General features: G+C 40.8%; 1 protein-coding gene across 3 annotated transcripts in view; it reads left to right on the top strand.

Moving 5' to 3' along the window:
- Window positions 1–21,764, top strand: part of sh3glb2b (SH3-domain GRB2-like endophilin B2b) — a 29,402-nt gene extending 7,638 nt beyond the window's left edge. For 2 of the 3 annotated variants that reach the window (XM_030065898.1, XM_030065897.1), the window contains 9 exons: window positions 2,890–3,018; window positions 4,311–4,444; window positions 4,705–4,797; window positions 7,658–7,720; window positions 11,193–11,216; window positions 12,217–12,306; window positions 13,773–13,873; window positions 16,194–16,446; window positions 18,901–21,764. In XM_030065898.1, coding sequence (XP_029921758.1) covers window positions 2,890–3,018; window positions 4,311–4,444; window positions 4,705–4,797; window positions 7,658–7,720; window positions 11,193–11,216; window positions 12,217–12,306; window positions 13,773–13,873; window positions 16,194–16,446; window positions 18,901–19,008 — 995 coding nt within the window. In that variant the 3' untranslated portion in view covers window positions 19,009–21,764. The remainder of the gene's footprint in view (window positions 1–2,889; window positions 3,019–4,310; window positions 4,445–4,704; window positions 4,798–7,657; window positions 7,721–11,192; window positions 11,217–12,216; window positions 12,307–13,772; window positions 13,874–16,193; window positions 16,447–18,900) is intronic. The other variant, XM_030065899.1, reaches the window with a different exon arrangement.
- The last annotated feature ends 473 nt before the right edge of the window (window positions 21,765–22,237 follow it).

The following is a 22,237-nucleotide window of genomic DNA, read 5'->3' as shown; positions in this document are numbered from 1 at the left end:
CTTGGACTTGAGCCTTTTGACATAGAACAGCTTGTTAGCCGGTGTAAAAATATGGAGTTAACCCGTGCTTACAGGCTCCTAGTGGTAAAAGGAAGCTATAAGGAAGTTACCCTTGACCTCACATCAAACATTAACTTTAATTGACATCAGCAAATCAGCTCCTCATATCCCAGATCCACACTGACCCTCCGCTGGTCAGCTGGGAGCCTAAATCTGATCAAGCCAGTCAACAATAAGAACCATTTTCTACACCCTAAAAGATTAAGATAGACTAGTACATTGAAAAAGTGTGTGCTAATGGACCCAACATGTGTATACAGGGGAGGCAGAGGTAAAAATAATTATTAAAGTTAGATCGGTAAAGAGCGCACGATGACTTGTGAGGGACTCGAAGCTCAAAGTTTAGGACTTGGACTTGTATGTTTCATCTGTCTGGACTTGAGTGTTACTCCTGACTTGCCAAACAACGATTTTGTCCCATCTCTGTGCTGCGCCACACGATATCATCAGTCGCTCGCTGATGTGGGTTTTGACGCATTAAATTTGCCATAAACCAGCTAAAGTTCTGTGTTTCAGTAACACAAGTAATGAGAATTTTTTTACAACAGTAACTGTGATGTGATTACTGAAAAATTAAAATGTAATCCCTTACATCAGGGGTTTTCAACTGGTGAACAGCCTCCTGGTTGTCTGTGCAGGTATTACAGCTGTTCCCTGGCTGTACATTCAATAATGGCATTTGATGGAAGTGATGTTGTTTTTTGTACACATTTCCATGTATCACTTCTTAGTTGTGAATAATCAAACTCATCCAAACGTATAAAAGTTTGGAAAAAAAAAAAAAAGTACAAATAGTGCCCATCCAGTCCCTGGTGGCATGTGCTCTGCTGATGTTGGAATGCGTCATTAACATCCGGTGCGTTCCAGGCCTGCCTCCAAAAATAGTTCATTGATTATGCCGATGACGAAGCCTTTTTGCAAGTTTCAGTGAAAACTAAAAATAAGTAAAAGTGAGTTATTGTCTGAGACGTAAATTAAATTTGGAGTAAATTAAATTTGGAGTACCGCTACACCGTCAAGCCACCATCCCCCATCCTGCAACAACAGCAGGATCGGGGTCACCACTGAGTCAGGACGGTGTCTCCTGGGTCACAGTCAGCTGAAAACCCCCGTCTTACATCACCTTGTTACTGAGAAAAGCAATCAAATTACTCCCAGCACTGGATAGGACAGATTGATGGTTTTTACTTTACTATACCAAAGAAATTTGACGTGGAAACTGAAATAGAACTGCAACGAGGAGCTGCTCTGTGGCCGTGAATCAGTTTGTGGCTGATTTTGCTGCATGTCCTGGTTCAGAGTGTCTGCTGCCGCTGTGCACGCCGGTGTTGAATTACTAACAACCTGACAGGCAGGAAGACACCAGCCGGCACCTGCTCCACTGTTTATGGCCTAAAACACATACACACACACACACACACGATCATCTATTTCTATGTGTCTATCTATCTATCTGTCTATCTGTTTGTGAATTTGTAGTTATTTTTTTACCCATTTTTAGAATGAGAAAGCTCCATCACAGGTTTTGCCATTTTGTTCTAGAACAAGATCTACAGCTTCATTAATAATTCCCTTCAGGATCTCACAGTTTTAGAGAGAGATAGATTTATTGATCCCAAACTGGGACATTCCTGTGTTGCAGCTTGTCCAGACATTGAGTAATAACAGTAGTAGACTACACAAAATATATCTCATACCTATGAGGAGGAATAGATAACTTTAGAAAAATGAACACAACAAATAACAAAATAGAGTGGATCAATACAAATAATACAAGAAAAAAGAAAAACCTTTGCATACCCTTTAAGAGAATATATCTATAAATATATCTATAGAATATCTATAGAGCTTTAAACCTGTGCAAAGACTTTATGTTCACAATATAATTTGTGATTATTGCTACCAGGGTGGCAAATGAACTATGCTGCAGTGTCTGCTGGAGGCCCAAATTTCACCAGCCACTTGTTTTTTTGTTTGTTTTTTGTTTGTTTGTTTGCTTTTACCAGACACTTTTTTTTTTTTTTTTGGGATAATTACTTTTACAAAGAGTGCTTTTGTGCCCACTGGCAACTCATGGTAATTTAATGTTTGTGAAAACACAAGAAATCTGAAGTCTCTTTGGCATTATTAATCTGACAACTCAATATATTATTTTACTAATTGGTTCTAGTTTGAAGGTTTTCTTTGTCCCCATGACAAATCAATTTAATTGCTTTTCATCTGGCACACAAAATGGGCAAAACAAACAGCACATGGCCATGCTTTGTGCTTTTCCTCTCTCATCCCTCCACCACCTTTCATGAAGTAATCTTCTTTTCTCAGGTGTTTCTACTTTGTTTTGTTTGTCTGATGTCTTTGTAGCTTCAGTCTTTTTTTCACACCAGGTCTGCAGGCTAATTTGCCATCCTGATTGCTGGTCAGATATAATCATGTCTTTTTAGCCTTAAACCATTTCAAGCAAAAAAAAAAAAAAAAAATTCAGTGTTTGTGCTAAATTGCAAGCTCCAGCAAAATTTGGGAACACTGGTTGATTTTGTAGTCATTATTATGTCTGCAAAACTGCAAAATCCTTGAGTGAGTGTTGATTTTTAAAGAAGAGCTTTATAATATCTCCACTAATGAACATAAATTCAGTCCTGTAATTGGCTTTTATTGGGTGTTTATTTAATATGTAAATTTCATAACCAAATTTCTTGCAACTTGTGTATGTATACGAAAAACACAAGTTTATGAGCTGGTTGGGCCTCTAAAACTAAGTTAGTCATATTCTGGTTTGTTTTAGTTTTAAAAAGACGCACATGTGTGACCCTGTGTTTTTCTCTGATGCAGGCGCACGTATAGAGGAGTTCCTCTATGAGAAGCTGGACAAGAAGCTTCCCTCCAGGACGACCAACGCTGAGCTGCTCGGCCAGTACATGCTCGATGCTGCCAAGGACTTCGGCCCCGGGACTCCGTACGGTCAGTAGAGCTCATTCACACACTTTGTCTGCCATATGTAATATTTTCATCTCCTCCGCCAGTGAGGTGAAGCCTCCTGCAGAAGGTCGTGTGTTTATGAACGAATAAGTGAATGAATGTGTCATGCCATGTTATTTTGCCCATTGTACACGGCACACTTACAAAGCACCATCACCACCACCATTATCCCGATGAAGTGCTTTCTATCTCATCTCCCCGGATTTCACCAAATATCTCGCTAAATTAAATGTAGCATGAGTAAATAACCAGCTCAATCTTTGTGCATCATCCATAATCAATTTCTGTCACCCATCTCAAAAAGTCGTGGGCAGATTTACCTGAAACTTGGTGGGGAGGAGCTCCTGGGCCAGTGACTGTTAGCCCTAAAACAACATCTGACCCATACAACATGTTGACCCTAAGGATGCAGGTCGTGCAGATAATATTTAATCTCTGAGGTCCATGTGAAGTAAAAAGCATGGAAACTATGGAGTCGGAATGTGGAGTCGGGTTAGGGTCCTGAGTGAATTCCTGAAGGAGGTTTTGGACAGACAGGCGTCTTGTACTTTCAGGTAGAACAGTTCCCCGTCCACCGGTCGGCCGTCAGCGGGGCAGGGCGTGGGGTGCAGTTGACAGAGGTGCAAAATGCGTGGCATTATGGTTATTTGAGTGTTTATGATTTTGTGACCCTAAAATCCAGAGGTAAAATGTAAACCGTTGGTGTTCTTCATCAAATCGCCCAGAAGACGTTTTTTTAAGATGTACAGAATGGCAGCCTGAGTTAAACACACTGCATTGTTACTGAGATGAACATTACTCAAACAAATAAGCCTGATAGACTTTTATTTATAGAAGAAAATACAATCAGTTATGTTTCGGCAGCCGTGCATTTTTGCCGTGTATTTTTTGCAGAAATGCTGATGGAAGTAGCCCTGGAGTCGAGTCTCACTGTCCTCCGGTTTCTGTCATAGTTTCCAAAATGCATCCATGTAACATCAAGAAACCCAGCAGGGAGGTTGAGCACAGCAACACTGATTAGGTTTCCCCGCTGACTGGCCAAACGCGTGTCCTGTGTCAACAAAACATTGCCAGAAAGTGCAGCTGAAATGTATATTTTCTTATACTTCTCGAGAATAGCTGGCTTTTTAAATTTCAGGGCTATGCAGAAAGTTTCCAACCATGTCTTGTCTGTGATGTTGCAATTATGGATCCATCCCACATGTGGCTTTGTAGTTTTTAGGATTTCACATTGCAGGTAATGCTAATGTGCACGTGTGTGTTTGTGTTTGTAGGCAGTACCCTGATCATAGTAGGAGAACACCAGAAGAGACTGGGAGCGGCGGAGCGCGAGTTCCTCCAGTCCTCGTCTGTTGGCTTCCTGACTCCCCTACGCAACTTCCTGGAAGGAGACTGGAGGACTATAGCAGTATGTGTGACTTATTGTGCACCAGTGGTGTTCAAAGTGGGGTCCAGGGAGTCCCAGGGGTCCTTGAGCAGCTTCCAGGGGGTCCTCAGCAAAATGTTGGATAGTTTAATTTCACTGTATTTCACTGGAAATTCACTTGATTTCTTTCAAAAAAAAAAAAAAAAAAAAAGGGCAAATGGCAAATTAGTGTGCTATCAGCCAGATATGAATCTCTGGCAGCAGATCCACCATATCTGATTGGGCACTCCTGTTGTTTGCAGAAAGAGAAGCGACTTCTGGAGAATCGACGTCTGGATCTCGACATCTGTAAAGCACGGCTGAAAAAAGCGAAGCAGGCAGAAGCCAAAGCAGCGGTGAGACGAATTTATGTTTTTAATCTCCTTTATTCTGTTCTTCTCTGCCTCCTTTCTGAAATCCACTGTGAAAAAGAGTATTGGCGATGATCACCCAATGTGTGCGACAAAAAATGTGGCTTAAAAATTATAGTTTAAACCTGAAACAAAACACTAAAAATTATGGAGTTCTTAAACAGGAACATTTAGGCCGTTGCTTCTGATACTGTTCCTATTTTGCTTGTGAAAATAGATATTTATAGGATTAACCCTTTAGCATACTGACAGCCTGCCAGCAAATAAAATGGTCCTAACTTTAATGTATACAGTACTTTGTGCACCATACCTCTTACCAAATTGTTTTTACTGTGCTTTTTGTTGTGGGCAAAGACACCACCAAACAATTTGATTATCCACAAATAGCAAACATGAAGCAGTGCTGGCAGTACCCTAACAGCAAAGCAATGTTTTGATAATAATGAATTAAGAATGAAAACTGGCACCGCCCATCTATTACTTTAAAAGCAATCAGTAAAATATTAGAGTTGATTTTGTATCCACCAAGCCAGTGTAAGGCAGTTTTCCTGTGTTGCTCTGAGCGTCGGCAGCTCCAGCAAAGCTAACACACCTCCAGGTCTCGTTAATAATTCACAAGCTGAGAGTATTCACATGACTTAAAGGGCCATGAAAGGAATGAAAAATCCAGTTAAAAACAGGGATTTTATTATTTAGTATTATTCTTGAGTTCTGTCCTCTTTATCTATCAAGTTGTGAGAGTTTCTGAAAGTCTATAACTGTAATAAAACAGTTTTAGGGGCTGCGTTTTCTACAGTAATCCATTCCAGCAGGACTGAGTGGGCGTTCGTCTAGAGTAACATTATTGTCACGACGCTGGTTAGACCAACCAACTGCAGTGGAAATATCTCACTTTTGGAACTAGCACTGCAGCAACATGATAGCAAATGTGGTCATAGTTAACACTCCTGTTGAGTTCACCTGCTAATAACTTTTATTTTGGAGGCTTGTAGTCAAAGAGGGATGGCCCATAGAAGCAGAGGGAGCTCATCTATTTTTGAGAGGAGAGAGGGAGATCAAAATCTATTAAAAAAAAGAGTACCCAATACCAAATCTCTAACACATCACTAACACATTTTATTTCGGCCTTTTTACTTTTCTTTTTTATCGAGCAGTACTACTTGCTAGCGTTACAGCAGTTCTGAAGGAGTGTGAGGCTGATGGGGAGAGGGGGATTTGGAGTGGATCTGCTGCTGTTGCTGTCAAGGCTGCAAATGACAGCGTCTGTGAGGGAGGCACAGAGAGGCACAGCTCTGCAAGCTACCAACCTCTTCACACTGAAAGAAGTTGAACTGCATCAAAGCTTTCCTGATCTAGTTTGGTAAAAAATAATGCTATTGAGCAAAAGTAGGTCAAAGTAAAAAAAAAAAAAAAAAAAAAAAAAAAAAAAAGACCAAATAGACACTGTTCATGTGATACAAAATATAATAATAATTAAAAAAGTCACATACCAACAAAAAATGCACCTCTTGTTCATAGATCATACATAAAACAAAAAAATAAAATACTCCATTATTCATGAGAAAGTGCAAGGAATATGAGCTTTGGCCATCAGATGGGGTCAGCAGGATTATTCAGTCAGCCAGGTAACTTCTAAACTACCATGCAACAACTTCTCTTACAGCAGAGAAGCAACGGTAAAGTAAAAATAAAAAAAACATTCCTTTTATGGCCCAAAATGGCTTTATGGCCCGAAGATAAGGGCTTGCTTATTTGAAAAGTAACTAAGGAACTGATAAAATTATAAAATTATTGTTTACTAGTTACCACAAATGTAATCTGAGTACTCATACACATTTTTTTTTTTAACTCTCTACCCCTGAAACCGGGGGGAGGTGCAGTAGAGGCCAGAAAGTGAGTTTTGAAATTCAAAAATCTCAGCACATGCCAAAGTTATTAAAAAGTCACCCCCACTCGTCACTTATTTCCTTTTAAAAACCATATGCATTCATTTATACTTAAACATGTATCATTAAATATGCATCACTTAAGAAGTTACTGTAGGAGAATGATAGGGTCAAATACACAGGTCAAATCATGTTCTGTTCTGGTGGCAGGAAGTATGGGTTGCCAGGTCCTTGTGACCGGCACTGGTGCCAAACTGGACAAGTATAGGCTGAAAACATGAGTGGGAAACATCTGGCGATTTCTGGGAAAAGGACAGGCACACCACACACACATTTATGGTATTAAGTAACCAGAGACCATGGGTGGGAGTCCAAGATAAGCAAGATTGAAGAGGGTTCTCACACATATCGGGAAGTTGTGCTTGCCAAAGTGTTATGAGAGTCCGACCAAAACAAGACGAAAACAACTCGCACATAAGGTATAAGAAAGGATGGCACGATCTGTAATGAGGGAGAAGAATTGTCTGTGACCTGTGCTGTTAGTAGGGCCGCTGTGAATAAAGAAAGCTCCCCATCTGATACCTGTGTCTCGTCCATCTGATTCCTCGTTGAACTGCCACTTTTCTGCCACAACATTACCTAGAATTGATTGGAACTTAAATCCGTTTTGCTCATGCCATCAGTTGCCTGATCTACTTTCTCTTACACTTTTGCTGAATATGGCAGTTGCATGCCTGTTGTCAGAATGGAGGAGTCCAAATCACCAGATGTGGGATGAACACGGCCTGACCTCACTCACTGCTTTGACCCCGTTCAGACTGACCCGCCCTTTTGTTGGCTCTTGTCTTCCTCTTTTCTTTATTGGTTTGGCTTCACTTTGTACTTGTTGTGGCTGCTTGATGACTGCAAATGCATGACTGTGCCAAAATTTGTTTCTTCCCCCCTGCTCTTGTCTGTAGGCTGCACCCGATTTTCAGGAGACAAGGCCTCGAAATTATGTTCTTTCTGCCAGTGCATCAGCGGTAAGAGTCCAGCAGTGGCTAAAGAGCAATGGCATATACATTATGCAGTGTGCACACATCAAACGCATTACTAAATAGTGGGTGTGCCAGCAAGATTGTGCTTCTCCTATCAGCCCCTCCAGCCGGTCAGCATCATCAGATATATCTTTTACTTAATATAACTACTTAAATGTGACAAAATGTTGTAGTTTAGTTGATTTGATTTCCATTCAAGCTCTGTGTTATAAACTCAACACTTCTTTAGATTTTACAATGATGTGAGTCAACAAAGTTAATCAAAGATTTTGGAGATATTTTTCATCAGTGACTACATTACATCATATTTCACATATTTTCTTCTGAAGTTGTAAATGTCCCTTATCTGTTTCTTGTGTATTCATGTCTGAAGTACCTGACAGTTGTATTGTGCAGGTCAAACAGTGCTCAGTGTAGGTCAAGCTCACCTGTAATCTCAGTTTTTGCTTCTTTGCTTTGGGTCCATAACTCAAACAGCTGAGCAGCAGCTGGGAGAGTTGGGACGTAGCGGCAGATTCCCATGTGTCAGAGCAGAGGAAGGTTGTAAACCATAAATGTGACGTGTCGACTGCAGTAAAATAGCGCTCGTCATAGACTTGCTGTTATCTGTGACATTTGATAGATGATGTCATTTTGTACGCAGACATTTTGACATGAAATAGCAGGTAAACACAGATGTTACAAATGACATTAATCAGGGTTTTATTCTATTCTCTAACTCTAACCCTAACCCTTCCCTAAGTGCAGCAGGACTCTGGGTCTGTAAGACCTCATGTCAAAATGTCTGCTGTGAAAATGTTCTGTTGTTTGACACCAAAGTCCAAAATATAGCAAATGTTACATGTATGTTAATTAGCCCCACTCTGTAGCTGTGCATTTTGTTTTCCCTCTTCCCCAGCATCCCTTAGTCCTCCCTGACAGTGCTTGACAGTTGCATTGATTGATTGACTTTATTGTCCACCTTACTCGAAATTTGTCTTTTGTTAAACTTTATGTCAGTGTTAAAAGTTAAGAACAAGCAGGAAGTACTTAAAGAACAGTTTTGATTTTATATTTTACACTTTATCAGATGCACCTGTACAGTCTAATGCAGTTCAATATAACAGCTCTGCCATAAATTCTACCTTTTAACAAAGTTTATCATGTTCAGTTTTTGTTGACATGGTGGAGAATGTTTAAATTTAATTCTGTGTTTATTATTGAGGTTGTAGTTTGCAGAGGTCTTGTACTGGACTACATTATATTGAGAGGTGTTTCTAATTTTTTGTCCTCCCTATTTATATGCAATGAGGGGGACAGAATAGTGGAAACAGCTCTCAATAAAATGCAGTCCAGTACAACAGCAGCACTAACTATGAGCTCAATGCCAAACATAGAACTGAATGAACACCTCTATTACTGTGACAAAAAGAAAACCTGAGCATTATAGGCATCATAGAAGTAAACTTTATGGCAAAACAGTTATATTGGATTGTATTAGATTGTGCAGGTGGACCTAATTAAGTGGCCACTGAGTGTATGAGGAATGTATGATAAGGTTAAAAAGAAATAGTAATAATAAAAAAATCAAAATGATTACCAGAGACATCATTATCAGCCTTTATCATCTGTACTTAAACTGGAAAGATGTAAAAAAAAAAATAAATAAATAAATAGTATTGACATTGTGTCAAGCTTTAGGTTAGCATCTATGTGGGCCTAATTCAATAAAAGATTAAAGTTCAAGCTGCGCCTTTCACAAAATAGCTCAAATAGTGTGTCTTGGGTGCATGAGGTGAGGGCAGGGCAGTATGTAGAAGGATGAACAACAATACACCAAAAAAAGCTCAAGAGCTGAAGAATTGCCAAAATGCTTGAGATCTACTTGCAGTTCTCCATTCAAGGTCAACCACACACAGAGACAGACAGATATTGACAGGCTGCCCCGGCAATGTGAGAGCAGATGGATTTGCTCACTCCAAACTGGGCATCCACGAGGCCTCGGTGAAACACTGAACTTGTCTTGTTTCTCGTAGCCGTTCTCTGCATGCACCAGTCATGCCCCCTCCCAGCCCAGCCGCCCTGCTGGTTCTGTAAATACTTTGCAAACGTTTTGATTTTTGCGTGTCCTTGGTGCAAGCATTTCTTGTATTTGAATTATTGTCTGATGTAACTTCCTCAATTGATGCTGATCGTCCCCACTTGCTGCGCCAGTTTTCATTTGCCTCTTTGTTCCGATAGCAGTGATGATGGTCTGTGTCACTTTTTCAGCACCTATGCAGATATCATTGAGTAAATGATGAACTGCAAGTTGATGTCTAAATGTTGGCAATTATTTAGGCTTTTTTGTTGTTTTTGAGCCTAATTCAGTCCTCTAATGACGGCCACTGCATGTCCCTGTGTGTTAAAGTTGCGTTCAGTGCCTTGCAGTCGCCTGATCAGAGATTTGAACTTACTACCTTTGAGATATAAGCCTGCCTCTTCCTGCCAGACAGCACTTTACAAACTGAGCAGGAATAAAACTACATCTAGCCTGTCCATCTTTCTGCAGAGAATACCCAGAATAACCAACAAATGTCTAACACAAGAGGGCGTAAGACAACAAAACTTCACACAGCTCCTCCTTATGCACAGCGGGGGAACCAAGAGTAAAATGCCACCCTATGCCTATTTTCTGTCAAATGATGAATTATTTGAATATTAGATGATACGTACAGCAGAAAAGTGTTTGTGTAAATACATTTCATGAATAATTAGACCATAATAATCTGTTTCAAAATATAAAATTTGATAAGGGGGCATCTTACCTTCATCATTTGGGGAAGAAGCCCCCCACCTACTATAAAAGAACTATAAAAAAAAAAAAAAAAAAGTTCTTCTATGTTCAGCTTTGCTTGAAACCACAGATCTTTATTTCTCTTTATTAGAACATGAGATTAATATATACTTTAAAACAATGATTTGGCTATGACCACCACAAAAAAGAGCGGTAGCAGTCCAGTTCAAGGGTTCAGCTTAATGACTAATACAGTAGCTCTCAGAAACATCTGCCATCTAAATATACTTAATTTTAAATGCACACCTCTTGTAGTTGGTTTCCCTGATTCAAAAAAGATACCTGTTTCATTCATATGAAATATATATTCAATCATATCCTTTTTTGGAAATTATCATACTTACAAAAGATGTAGGTTATCATGTGAAAGTGACTGCTTGGATAATACAATCATATAAATTCAGAGATTTAAGATTTTGACTTTGGCTGGCTGGTTGAAATCCCTCATTGAGTGCTCTAACGACTCACTGCTTCCTTTCCCTATTGGGGTAATTATATGACCGGTGTGTAGGAACACCCCAAGTTGATATGCAAAGAACCGCAGACATGTTTTGTAATCCCTTGTAATGTCAACCATATTTGATGTTTCATTGTGAGAATGGCTCTTGACTGCTATTTCTGTTGGCATGCTGCTTCTCTCAGCTGTTGAGCGAGGAAGTGGACAAAGTAAGTACCCTCCAGGCTAGTTTACCCACTGAGATAGTATCAGTAGATAGTGCCTGACGTGTGTGTGAGTATGTGTTTGTGTTGGTATTTGCATGTGTGTACAGGTGCTTAAAAGGCCTTATGTTTTCGAATGAATGGTCCATTTACCCATTATGACCTTGATTTACCCACAATTTTCCAGTGCTAGAGGAAATGAATAATTTAGCTCAAATTGGCCCGACTGCCCTGACTTTAATCTGTTCATGTTATCTGCTACCAAGCGTATGTTTCAAAAGCTCCAGACAAACAATTTCTTTACTTAATGGCAGTAAAGCATCCTGTTGACAGGAGGTAAGAGCCCCTTTTTGATGAGTAAAAAGGTGTGGCAGGTCACTCTGCTTTAAAGGACCACCCCAGCGATTTTGAATGTTTGGTCCATTTACTACAATTTATCCACATTTTACATTTATTGTAACAAACCCTTTTGCAAATCATATGGGGGTACGAAAGATTTCACAACATGTGATCAAAATCCCTGCATTTTCAAATCTGAGTGTTCATGCTGAAACAGCCACCTTATAATGTTGTGCTTCTGTGGCTAACAAAGTCGTCACCATTCATAAACCACAGAACTGATAATTGCCATCAAAACACAGCAGTGCTGCTGCTTTTAGGAAAACGAATGTGGACGACTTTATTATGGTGAGGGAATACTGATGTGAAGAAAGTTTGAAGTGTCTGAAAGTTCATTTTCATATCGTAGTGGAATGAATGGAAACCAGTGGCTGGATAAAAGGGAGGAAAAATGATACTGCAGTTCTGAAATATGACTGCTTGCTTTAGGAAAAGATCAGCAGAACTGTGAAATAAATCCATTTTGTCGATATTAGGCTAAACATGCAAAATCACTGGTATGGTCCTTTAAGGAAGAGCCTGATAGATATGCCTCTCTTTATTCAAATCCCACTGACACTGCTGTTTTCCTCCACCCCTTTCTCTTTCTCCCTGTTCCCACTGATAGGCAGAGCATGAGCTTCGTGTTGCTCAGACAGAGTTTGACCGACAAGCAGAGGTCACCAGACTGCTGTTGGAGGGCATCGGCAGCACTCATGTGAGTCCCCGCTCCACATGAGACTCCCTTGTGTGGACGCAGTCGAAGACCCGTGCCAGAGAAAGTTATCCGTCCATTTGTCAGCACATCCTGTCTAGACACGCAGCATTGCTTCCGTTGAACCAGCTGCAGTGTAACAGCACAATTAAGTTGGTTATCATAGCACTAAAGAGAGATAGAGAGAGAGAGAGAGAAAGAGAGACAAAGCGAGAAAGTGCACATTGCTAGATGGACTGTATTACTGTGTAGTACAATCTGCCTATCTGTAATACAATTGTATTATTTTACATCTACTTGAATTAAATGTACTAGCACAAATAATTTCACTATAATTCTTCTTTACCAGACTGATAGTATGACTCTCTTTTTGTCAACAGTAGTTTCCAGAGGGCATGACATACTCTTGGTCAAATTTGTTTTCTTTACTCTTTAGCTGAGAACTGGTGCAATCAAGTCTGAAAAACATGTCATATGATCCCTCTGTGTACGGGACAGGGATTGTCTTCTGTCGGTGTTTAGTCCAGGCATTTCACCCCAAAAAGTGGATCAAACTCACACAAACTGCAACAAAAACAGCCTCAACAGATTTCGTGCCCTCAGTGTCTTTGGGATTGAATTAGGTTAGGAATTGTATGGCAGTTTTGAAAAATTGATGAGCATATGAGATTTGACTAGGCTGTATTTTTTCCCTGAAGCAAAATAAAAACATATACAGTATATCAATGATGAGAATTTATTTGATGTTATCCACCTTGCCAGTCTATCAAACCACCCTTTTATTCTGTCACCACGTGCATATCTCCCCCACTCTGGTCTGGGTACTGAAGCGTGGGCCCACCAGTGTGGGTAAACAGCGTGAGTAACTATGACTCCCTCCACTGATAAGCTAGCCAGCCAGTCACCCACCCACCGACCACGAGCCAGTCAGCATCACGCGCCTTAACTTGGAATTTCGTTCATCCCGCAGCGCCCGTTCTGCTTAACAAAAGCATCCCAAAAGGCAGCTCACATGCCACACCTGGTTCCCAGAGAGCTGCGTTTCATACCCATTTAAAGTTTGAGAATAGATCCAGATTGTTTTTCCAATAACAATACAACATGAAATAGGTTTTGGAGTTTGCTATTTTCTTCTCATCTTGCAGTAGATACAGTAGAAACAAGAATTGGCACATGCTTTTGAATTGGCACATTTGATAAATTCATTAATTAATTTTCAATTTCCGATGAGCAGATTCACATATTAGGTGGCACAGTTCAGTGCTGCCTGTAGTTATTATTTGAATGCAGTACGTCTTGACCTTCACAGTGAGAAGTGTCCTGATGACAAGCTGAGGGGTGATATGCCTGCAAAACAGAGATGATGATAGCATGATAACTGCTTGCTGCTATGACTGTAAGGAAACAGGTACTTACTATGTTGTGATTTTCACTCTCTGATAAGATGACCCTCTCCTTTCTCCCTGCAGCTGAATCACTTACGTTGTTTGCATGATTTTGCGGAGGCTCAGGCCACTTACTATGCCCAGTGTCATCTGTATATGCAAGACCTTCAGAGAGAGCTCAGCAGGTGAGTATTACTTGACAACTTGTTGTCAGTAAATGTTATTACTGTGTAGTGATATATAAATAATTGAATATGGTAGGTGCTGCTGTTACATGTTTTTTGGCAGAGTTGTTTTAGATGTTTTAGATTAGATGTTTCTGGAGTTCACTGAGTTGTTTCACAATGAGAATGAGGCTTTGTGATGGGATAGAATTATAATAATACTCATATTAAAGGTGCACAAAACAAAATCGTATGTTTGCTGCCCCAAATGCAAGAGGTAACTCTACAGTTTCAAGTCATGCTAATAATACTGAATAATATAAAAAAGAAATACATTTCTAGTCCAAGAAGACTAAAGGAAGTTTTCCAGCTGAATTACTGGGTAAAGTTCTTTGGGGGATGGGCATGCGGCGCAACATCTCTGACTGGTCAAACACACAGAGAGCGGCTGCTTCAGCTGGTAGACTGCTTCACTCTTAAAACAAGGAGCTACTCTAGTATTGATTTAGGACCAGTTTAGGATGAGGAGGAGCCATTTCTCTTTGTTTGATAACAAAAAAAGACTTCAAACTTTGCTTCCTGACACATTTTAAAGAAAGACAAGACAAAAAGAGTGATACATAGTGTAACTTGGGCTGAAAGCATTGAAAAGTGAGAGAAAGAGGAAGCGGCGATGCTGCACCTGAGAAAGCCACTAAATGAAAGGAAAAAAACATTATTTTCCGATCCTGATTCTGTCTGACAGAGGTTATATTCTAAAGCCCAAATTACTAACCATCAAAAACTCTGCAGATGTCTTACTGTGGAGACAGTTCATTCTTAATTTCCTCCTTTGCATCTGCTCAGTATATGTCAGCAGATTCATCTAATCTTCTTCATTCTAATTTATCAAATTGGCGGGTCTTCAGACCACGGTGGAAATGCTAACAGCCACAAGCTGAAGGAACCTTTTAGTTCCCAGAAAAGTTATCCTATTAGTACTTTATCCGAGAAAATTGGGAGGAAAAACACCTTTTCTGGGGTAAAAATAATGTCCGGGAACTACATTTTGACCCTAATCCCTGTGGTCAAAATACACGAAGGTCTTCAGCCTTGCCACTGGAGAAAGTTCCTGCGGTCAAAATGGGCCTGAATTTACCGTTGACAGTTTTATTTACTGGCTTAGAGGATCTGAAGCAGATTTTGGATCTGTGACTCATCATGCTTTGATGTGGAAAAACCTTCAGCAAAAAATATGAAAGTAATGCCACAGCGTGTGTTTGTGTGTGTGTGTGTGTGTGTGTGTGTGTGTGTGTGTGTGTGTGTGTGTGTGTGGTTTTTTTTAAAAGAATAAACCAAAGATGTTCTGCTGATTGGGTTTGGGTTTTGAGTCAAACAGCTGTAAGTGCTTGATCCTGTGTGTGCATGAATCAGCCCAAACAAGTGTCTGAGTGATAAATTGTGGATTATAAAGTAATCATGTTATCGCTGTGATGGGGAGTGATCCACATGAGGTCAAACGAACCTTTCTGAAGAACCTGAGGAACCAGCATTGAAAGCATTGTCAGCATGTAAATGATGATTGCCATGTGACATACTTTATTGCTGAAATGACGTAAATATGTTTTGAGATTAGCCTTTTGCTGCCCTGATGTCGTCAAAAAAACTCATGGGCTGCCAAACAGGAAAGACACTGGAGCTGTTTGAAATTCTTTGATAGCCGCAGGCGCTGCTGGAGGCCAGTAAGTGTAGTGGAAAGAATTAAATGTTGTGACCACAATTGTAGTAAACACCTACTGCCGGCACTCATGATTGGAAAGTTCATGTCATCAAAGCATGTTTAAAATGAGTAAATTTAGATTTAAACTGGAACAGAGCTCTGTTGCACAATTAATCCTGCTTTAGGGATTTAGGGACCAGATCTAAAGTTAAATTTAGCATCACATCCACGTCACATCACATTTGGCACGACAGAGTTATATTTAATCTGCGTTTTAGTAGTAAAAACTAAACTGAAATTCAAAGAATGGTTTAAACTAAGTCCTTCTTCATTTTAAACCAGTTCTAAAGTTCAGTGCAACAGAATTTAATGGTAAACTATGATTTAATCTGGTTTAAAAATATAATCCTTGTGGATGCAAACCATCCATGGGACAGCACTATAAAAACTCTGCTTATAATTTAACTGGTGTTAAATAAGTGTGACTGTGTAATTAACAGAACTGTGGCAGACTGTGGAATCTGACGATGTCACGTAATGCACATTTAAACGATGGCTTTGGGGGATCCAGCTCAACAACGGACAGGGTGATGGGCGTACTCACAATTTCTCTCCCTGCCTGTCTACCCATCCTTACCCCAGGTGTGCTAACGCAGGTGGCGCCACACACACCTCCACCTCTGCTGGCTGCCCCAATCCCATCTCCTCTGCTCTCTTGTCTGAGCCTTCATCTCCCGGAGCCACGGCGTCCTCCTCCACATCCTCAGCTCCCCAAAGGCCCGGCGCCCTGACGATTGAGGACATGCAGCTGCCCGTCACAGGCGCCCGAAAGGCCAAGGTCCTGTATGACTACGATGCCCATGATGCCAGCGAGCTTTCCCTCCTGGCTGACGAGGTAGGGCATTTTTAGACTCACTACTTGTTTAATTATACTAATTAAACCTAAATTCAGTTAGAGCTCACTGTTGTTGAGGAGGTTTGGCCTTGGACTGTACAGCTCGCTGGGATTATTCCCCTGAACTGCAGTAGGTGTTTGGTTAGTTAGTTCTGGTGGAGCAATTTGATCAGACAAGAGGCATTCCATGAGTGCTGATGTATAGTATAACAGCACTCTACTACTACTTTACTATCAGGTATTGTTCTGCTTTACTAGTGTTCAGTAATACACTATATTACCAAAAGTATTCGCTCACCCATTCAAATGATCAGAATCAGGTGTCCTAATCACTTGGCCTGGCCACAGGTGTATAAAATCAAGCACTCAGGCATGCAGACTGTGAAACAAGACATTTGTGAAAGAATGGGCCGCTCTCAGGAGCTCAGTGAATTCCAGCGTGGAACTGTCATAGGATGCCACCTGTGCAACAAATCCAGTCGTGAAATTTCCTCGCTCCTAAATATTCCACAGTCAACTGTCAGCTCTATTATAACAAAATGGAAGCGTTTGGGAACAACAGCAACTCAGCCACGAAGTGGTAGGCCACGTAAAGTGACGGAGAGGGGTCAGCGGATGCTGAAGCGCATAGTGCAAAGAGGTCGCCGACTTTCTGCACAGTCAATTGCTACAGAGCTACAAACTTCATGTGACCTTCACATTAGCCCAAGTACAGTATGCAGAGAGCTTCATGGAATGGGTTTCCATGGCCGAGCAGCTGCAGCCAAGCCACACATCACCAAGTGCAATGCAAAGCGCCGGATGCAATGGTGTAAAGCACGCCGCCACTGGCCTCTAGAGCAGTGGAGACGCGTTCTCTGGAGTGATGAATCACGCTTTTCCATCTGGCAATCTGATGGACGAGTCTGGGTTTGGAGGTTGCCAGGAGAACGGTACATTTCAGACTGCATTGTGCCGACTGTGAAATTTGGTGGAGGAGGAATTATGGTGTGGGGTTGTTTTTCAGGAGCTGGGCTTGGCCCCTTAGTTCCAGTGAAAGGAACTTTGAATGCTTCAGGATACCAAAACATTTTGGACAATTCCATGCTCCCAACCTTGTGGGAACAGTTTGGAGCGGGCCCCTTCCTCTTCCAACATGACTGTGCACCAGTGCACAAAGCAAGGTCCATAAAGACATGGATGACAGAGTCTGGTGTGGATGAACTTGACTGGCCTGCACAGAGTCCTGACCTGAACCCGATAGAACACCTTTGGGATGAATTAGAGCGGAGACTGAGAGCCAGGCCTTCTCGACCAACATCAGTGTGTGACCTCACCAATGCGCTTTTGGAAGAATGGTCAAAAATTCCTATAAACACTCTCCTCAACCTTGTGGACAGTCTTCCCAGAAGAGTTGAAGCTGTAATAGCTGCAAAAGGTGGACCGACATCATATTGAACTCTATGGGTTAGGAATGGGATGGCACTTCAGTTCATAGTATGAGTAAAGGCAGGTGAGCGAATACTTTTGGTAATATAGTGTAACTGTTAATTGCATTAACAGCTGGGGTCTACATTGTAACAAACTTAGCACTGCGATGGCACAAAGATGGTTGCGTTTCTAAAAATGACAAGTTAAATCCTGAATGGTGGTCAGAGGACGACAAATAGGAGGACAGAGGAGTGGAAATCAGCAGTCGCTCTCTTCATTTTTTGCCCCCTACTGTCGACAGGCAGCGCTGCCTCAAAGGCTGTGGTTTTGGTTGTGGCTCAAGAAGCTGCTCTATAGGCAGTTTTCAGGGCAAAAAGCAGCATGAGCAGATATTACTGTGGAAACCTCCATGCGAGCGAGCTTGTGGCTCACTTCTATTGCTTCAGTTCTCACAGAGGTATTGAAAGCTTATGTATTACATAAGTAAATCATAATCTGGTATGTCTTATTACTGTTATTTGATGAATGCTGTTGTTTGCAGAACTGTTGTATAACAGCAATATGACACGTGAGGTCCCGGCGACTGAAGAGAAGGAGTGCTGTTATACTGTATATCAGCACGACTGACATACAGTATAATATAAAAATTATGGCTCCAAAATTGCCCTTAAAGGAATATTTCACCCAATATGCCTGACTTTTGTATCAAGCACTCACTGTGTGCGGCCTTCAGCCTCAGTGAAAGACAGTTTTACTCGCAAGCCCTGATGGTAAGCCTGTATTGTAAAAAAAGCCAGCCATCTCTGATTCAGTGGGGGGAAAAAGTGGGTAATTAATAAAAAAAATAATCTCTAATCTCATGTTGCTGTTGTGATATTGTAAAATTACAGCCAGTGTTTTTATTATTATTGTATATGTTGTTTTTTAGATGTTTGTTTAATTATGTATCTATTCTTAGTTAATTTTTGTTTAGTTATTTATTTATTTATCTACTGACACATTTCCCTGACTCATTTTTTTTTCCTCTTTGCCTTTTTCTTTTAGCTTATTACCGTGTACACCGTACCCGGCATGGACCCTGACTGGCTGGTTGGAGAACGTGGAAACGAAAAGGGCAAGGTCCCGGTCACCTACCTTGAACTGCTGAGCTAATGGACCAAACAGGACACACACACACACACACACACACACACACACACACACACACACACACACACACACACTTGCATAAACCTTTACCCAATGACAGATGTGTGCATCCAGCACACCTACTGTACGCTGATGCAAAATTTCCCATTTGCTTAGTGAAGGTTCCTTCTAAATATGGATGAACTAAAGATGGAAATGATGCCCAACATATCTATGTGTAGTAAACCAGCAATAAAGGTTTTGATGTGGAGACGTGGGTCACTGAAGACTTCCACGTCCCTCCTCCTCTTCTAGCAATGTGTTGGTCCATCCACAATGTGAGGGACCTGCAGTTAAAACCACAGTTTGATAGTTTTGGGTCAGTCACGAAACTGAAAGAGGACATTTTTTCCACACGCTGTCATAACAAAGGAAGATTGTTGGCGGAATATGTATTTCTAACACAGTAGTAAGGCATGGAGCATGCAGAGACAATGTACTGTAATGCAGAGCAAAGCAGAGCCATGCATAGACATGACTGTATCTCTAGCCATGTGAGTTGTTGATATGAAGAGCAGTGTAAGATGATTTAGCTCTAACCTGTCGTGTCGTGATGTGTGCAAAACACAGCAGACTCATGCATAGACATTATGCATAAGGCATAAGATTTTGTGAATTAGATCCAACCTGTTGTGACGTGATGTGCCCCACCCCTCGCCCCCGCACCTGTGCTTTCAAAACCCCGTTAATCTCAGAAGGCATTCACTTGAGAAAAACAAAAACAAAAAACTGCACTGTTTTTCTGAATTAACAAGATAATTCAGAATTCTGAGAAAAGTTTTCATTGTAACAAATCTGCTCTTTTTTGAATAAGGTAATTATCCCAGTACTTAATTTAGAAAAACAGCAGAATTTCTCTCTCCATTTTTTAAGACCAATTTGTTTTTATTGCTTTTTTTTTTTTTATTCCCCAGTAGGGCAGCAGAAAGGCATGACATTTGTAACATTATTACAAATCTAATACATACATGCATACATTGTCTTATGAATAAATACATACACATGAATAAATTCACATCACTCTAAAAAAAATCCCATGAAAACTTTTCTCAGAAATCCAAGGGAATTATCGCATTAATTCAGAAAAATGGCAGAATTTTGTGAATGCATTGCACTTCCATAGTAATCATTTCATTATAACAATTTTAAACAACAGTACAAGGATACAGCTACTTCTCTTATAAATATATTAAACACACTAAATAGTCTGACAGCCGTTTAGAGCTGTATTGTCAGGATCCAGAAATAACTTTGCTTTTCGTTTCCTATGACAGATTTCTGAATCAGGAATTACATTTCATCAGTGCAATCGAGTCTTACTGTAAGGTACCAGATTGTGAAACAGCCAAAGCCATCAGTCTCTCTAACATCACTTTGATGAAGAAAGCATTGCTCATGTAAGATTAGTCAGCTGGTGAGACGTCATGTTTCTGTGTGGGGATGAGGAAAGCCCTGAGAAAGGGATCTGACTGTATGAGTCACAGCGCCGCCGAGTTGCTCACAAAAAAAAAAAAAATTACGTTATTGTGCACATACCATTTTTTTCTTTTTAAAAAATCATATCTATTTTTTAGCTGGTTGGTTCACTTAAAGTCTGTTTATATTGGGGTTTTTTTTCTGAAATATGTATGGCAAAACCGAATGGAAGAATGTGGCTGGCACATTGTAGCTCTGCTCATCTGTGGTGCAACATCACAAAAGGCAAAGCAGTGACTGACCGATGAATGTCTGGGTGGCATGCACGGCCCAGTGGAAACATCTGTCGTACGCATGAACCTTTGTAAGAAAATAGACCGTGAAGTCAAACTCCAGATAGGCTTTGCCCCAGAACGGGCAACATTAATAAAGGTGGGCCACTGGCTTACAAAAAGAGACTGGATCAAAACCGAGCATATGGCTGGACCACAGCTACATTTAAACGGGAGCTGTTTTGACCTCAGTTTTGTGAACAGCGGCTGTACTAGACAGCAGATTTCAAACCCTTATTGTTTAAATAGCACTGATTTATTCATTTTATGGTATAAGTGACTTTTCCACAGCATGATATGGCTCAACTTCTTCTTTTTTTTCAACTTCTTTTTTTGTGGTTTTCCATAGGGCTAAAGATGTGCATAGTAGGCCTACCTGGTACTTTATTTGCTCCAAGCGAGCTGAGCTGATACTGACAGGTGACATGAGAGCACTGCAGACCCCTGCAGGCTGTATACACTGTTTGTCTATTGAAAATATCTGAAAGAATACGTGACTTTATTTCTAGTAGATTACATCTTAATTCACCATTTTAATTCACCACCTTGTTTTAGTGTTTACTCAGAAACTATTTTAATCTGCTCCCTTTTCCCTTCATTTCTCTTTCTCAACCACCCTTCCACACACACACACACACACACACACACACATACACACACACAAACACACCTGCACCTATACTTACGCCTCCGCTCTGCAAACACATCAGCTTGCCCCACCTCTTTTTATCTCTGTGTCTCCCTGTGCGTGTCGGTACTTTCCTCATCAGAAGGGTGTTTTATAAAGTCGCCCACACAACTTGTGTCTCGGCTTGTGTTCACCCACGGATCTGCTTTCATGACAGCAGGTGAGCCATGTGTGGTGGCACCTGTGTGTGCAACCACAAAGTGGCAAAGTGATCCGTCTGGAATGAGCTGCAGTCAATGAGTAAAACCACTGTAAACGCCCCCTGAGGACCAGAAAAGTGTTAGGGCCGCTTCATTTTCAAAGAGCAGTGGCCAGCGGAGAAATTCCAGCACTTGGCCGACACGTGTTGCAACTTCAATCGCTCTGTGACATCTGCGCTTGTAGGGTTGTCCCTGTGGTCCAGCCCAAAAAACAAACACTTTTCTTTGATTTTCTGCTCCAAACCTAGCTATGCAATGCAAGGACAAAAGCACTGCCATATAATAGTTTTTGTAGAACTGCCTTGCAATAAATATGGCAAAAGAAAACATAATGCCATATCAGATATCCGAGAAGGTGTGGTTGAAGCATAGATAATCGATTAAATTCTGTGTTAATCCCAGGGACTCCCAGTCAAAACACTGGTGTGTACCACCATCCCACCCAGTGATATCAGCGTCCACATGGTGTTGCCGACCTTGGAGTTCAGCGAGTTACAGCTCTTAGTCACAGACTTTACTCAGCATCCTGTGACATTTAAAAAAAGATTTATTTTGTG

Source organism: Myripristis murdjan, chromosome 12 (genome assembly GCF_902150065.1).
Source record: "Myripristis murdjan chromosome 12, fMyrMur1.1, whole genome shotgun sequence".
Lineage (NCBI taxonomy): Eukaryota > Metazoa > Chordata > Actinopteri > Holocentriformes > Holocentridae > Myripristis > Myripristis murdjan.
The sequence above is the reverse complement of the archived record's forward strand: the minus strand, read 5'-3'. Positions and strand labels throughout refer to the sequence as shown.